The sequence below is a fragment of the Etheostoma spectabile genome, chromosome 2 (assembly GCF_008692095.1).
Source record: "Etheostoma spectabile isolate EspeVRDwgs_2016 chromosome 2, UIUC_Espe_1.0, whole genome shotgun sequence".
Taxonomy (NCBI): domain Eukaryota; kingdom Metazoa; phylum Chordata; class Actinopteri; order Perciformes; family Percidae; genus Etheostoma; species Etheostoma spectabile.
The window spans coordinates 18,208,030-18,210,933 of NC_045734.1; the positions used below are offsets into that span (position 1 = coordinate 18,208,030).

A 2,904-nucleotide genomic window follows, 5' to 3' on the forward strand; every position below is an offset into this window, starting at 1 on the left:
TCTCTCTCTCTCTCTCTCTCTCTCTCCTCCTTCTCTTTCTCTCTCTCTCTCTCCCCTCCAGGAGTTGATCAGGAAGGGCATCCCTCATCATTTCCGGGCCATTGTCTGGCAGCTACTAGGCAACGCTACTGACATGCCGGTGAAGAACCAGTACTCTGAGCTGCTAAAGATGTCGTCCCCCTGCGAGAAACTCATCCGCAGAGACATTGCCCGCACCTACCCCGAGCATGAGTTCTTCAAAGGCCAGGACAGCCTGGGGCAGGAAGTCCTCTTCAATGTCATGAAGGTGAGCACTGCAGCAGTCCTGATAGCATCCTTGAAAAGGAGACTATTTTTTGTGCATGTCTATGTGTGTGTTTGACTGTGGGTACAGTGTTTTAAATGAACTTGGCATGCATTCACATTAGGTGACTCAGATATTGTTTACGTAGGACCAAATCAGTTATTGTTCTGCTCCTCTAGTTCTGGACGTAAAGAGAACATGTTACATGTTAACGTGTCCTACACTCGGACCTTGTAATGGCAATGTGGCCCCGGACCTTTTGTCATTATTTAATTTCCTGTCAACTCTCAACTGTATTCTGTCTAATAATAAAGGCAAAGATAATGCCCCAACAATATCTTTGTGCTACTAAGCAAGTAGAGCTGCATGTAACAATAATTTTCCCTTTTAATAAAAGGTGCCCTGTAGAGTATTGTTTACTTTCAGTGTTACCTAAATGCATTGTGTGTCTCCTTGAGACCCGAAAATGATGCTTTAAAATATTTGTAAAGCTGAAATTGTGCATTGTTTCATCCTTGTTTGCCAGCTTGTCTTTTTTCTTACTGTCTTTTTTTCTCTGTGCGTCAAGGTAAATAATGTGTATTGCTCTGCCCACATTTTCACACGGCTGCACAGTACAAAGTGGGACTCATAAATACATTTATCCATAGTGCTAAACTGGCATGTTGATTAAATCTTCAATTATTGGGTAAAAATGCATGTTACAAGTTTCCAAAGCCCAAGGTGATGCTTTGTTTGTCAGACACAGTCAAAACACTTAAAGATGTTGAATTTACACTGATACAAAAAGAGCAAAGCAGCAAATCTTTACATTGGTAATGTTCACTGGTATTGGCAGAACCAGAAATCACAAAGTTGTGACAGTCAGAGTTTGTAAGGAAAGTTCAGGCAGGGTCAAAATCAGGAGATCAGTCACAGGCTTACAAATCCGAAGATGGGAAGGCAAAACCCAATGTCCTAAAAACAGGCAAATGGGGTCAGAACTGGCAGATCAGGCAAATATAAAATTAGTAATGCTGAATATTGGTATAAATGCTGCTGGACTAATGAGGGAATGGGCTGCAGGTGAGGGTCATGAGCTGCTAGCCAGGCCTGACGAGGAGGCAAGATCTGAAATGACAGGAGAGTTAGTGACAATGCCAAACCAGATTTTTGTGTATATATATATATATATATATATATATATATATAAGGGTATATAAGTTTATGTATTATATGTTATCATTTGTTTCAGCATGACAGGCAAGTGTTGTATTATTAATAAAAACTATTACTATCAAATCAGAGTGACATTTCTTCCTGTAGTGATTTGGAAAAAGATGCATTGAAGGATGCTGGAAGGATTTAAATGACTGTAACTAACTTCCCCATTTTGCACTTGCCAGGCTGAATGTTACCTTTCTAGTGTAATTTTGTTCGTGAGACAAACACTGTAGGGAAACATTACAATATGGAGATTTCTTGTAGCAGTCATGGAAACAAGCTTGTTGACTACACATCAGTCAAGTTTCCTGGTAGCTCAGCTGGGCAGGAAATGAAGGAACCTCTGGTGACTTTTTGATCCACTTGCTCACATTGTGAATGTTTGGTCTGGATTACAGATGTCATCTGTGTTTCTTGCCATAAATACAGCACATTGTGTGTGTGTGTGTGTGTGTGTGTGTGTGTGTGTGTGTGTGTGTGTGTGTGTGTTGTGTGTGTGTGTGTGTGTGTGTTGTTGTTTTGTGGTGTGTGTGTGGTGTGTGTGTGTGTGTGTGGTGTGTGTGTGTGTGTGTGTGTGTGTGTGTGTGTGTGTGTGTGTGTGGTGTGTGTGTGTGTGTGTGTGTGTGTGTTGTGTGTGTGTGTGTGTGTGTGTGTGTGTGTGTGTGTGTGTGTGTGTGTTTTGTGGTTGTGTGTGTGTGTGTGTGTGTGGTTGTAGGCTTACTCTCTGGTGGATCGAGAGGTGGGCTACTGCCAAGGCAGTGCATTCATCGTTGGTCTGCTGCTTATGCAGGTAATGATCAAATATTTCCTGAAAATTATCCAAAATGAGAATATTTAGCCTGAAGGCTCAGTGTAGATTGTCTGAGGGTTATTATAATCAGTCCTAGAGATTTCTCTGACTACTACAAAACAGTCAATTATGTAGCAGGATTTTGAAAGAATTACAAGTTGTCTCTGCAGGTTATGTGTGAATTATGGGAGTCACTTTATTATAAACGGTTTAACATAAGCTTTGTCTAATTTATACCAAATAAGATAACTTTACTTACTCTTCTCTCCTTCTCCCAGATGCCAGAGGAAGAGGCGTTTTGTGTTTTTGTGCGTCTGATGCAGGAGTACCGTCTGAGGGAGCTGTTCAAGCCCAGCATGGCCGAGCTGGGCCTATGCATTTACCAGTTTGAGTATTTGCTACAGGTAAAGAGGAAGCAAGGGTATTATAGGTGCCGTGCCACACGTATTTCATTACTTTGTGGTAATGTCTGAAGTTCCACCATATACTGAGGAACATTATTTGCGTGAAAAATGCCTTGTTTCAAGCCATTCTAGCATGGTATAGAAAGCCGGCAAGAAGACTCTGCTCAATTTGTGACAGTTGTCATTAATATTCAATGAGCTAAGCTGCTTGACTCTGATTGGCT

The 2,904-nt window shown here is 41.4% G+C and overlaps 1 protein-coding gene across 2 annotated transcripts in view; it reads left to right on the top strand.

Annotated features, from left to right (window-relative positions):
- evi5l (ecotropic viral integration site 5 like) overlaps window positions 1–2,904 on the top strand; it is a 39,653-nt gene that overhangs the window by 17,192 nt on the left and 19,557 nt on the right. For both annotated transcript variants that reach the window (XM_032543693.1, XM_032543703.1), the window contains exons 4-6: window positions 62–286; window positions 2,202–2,276; window positions 2,555–2,680. In XM_032543693.1, coding sequence (XP_032399584.1) covers window positions 62–286; window positions 2,202–2,276; window positions 2,555–2,680 — 426 coding nt within the window. The remainder of the gene's footprint in view (window positions 1–61; window positions 287–2,201; window positions 2,277–2,554; window positions 2,681–2,904) is intronic.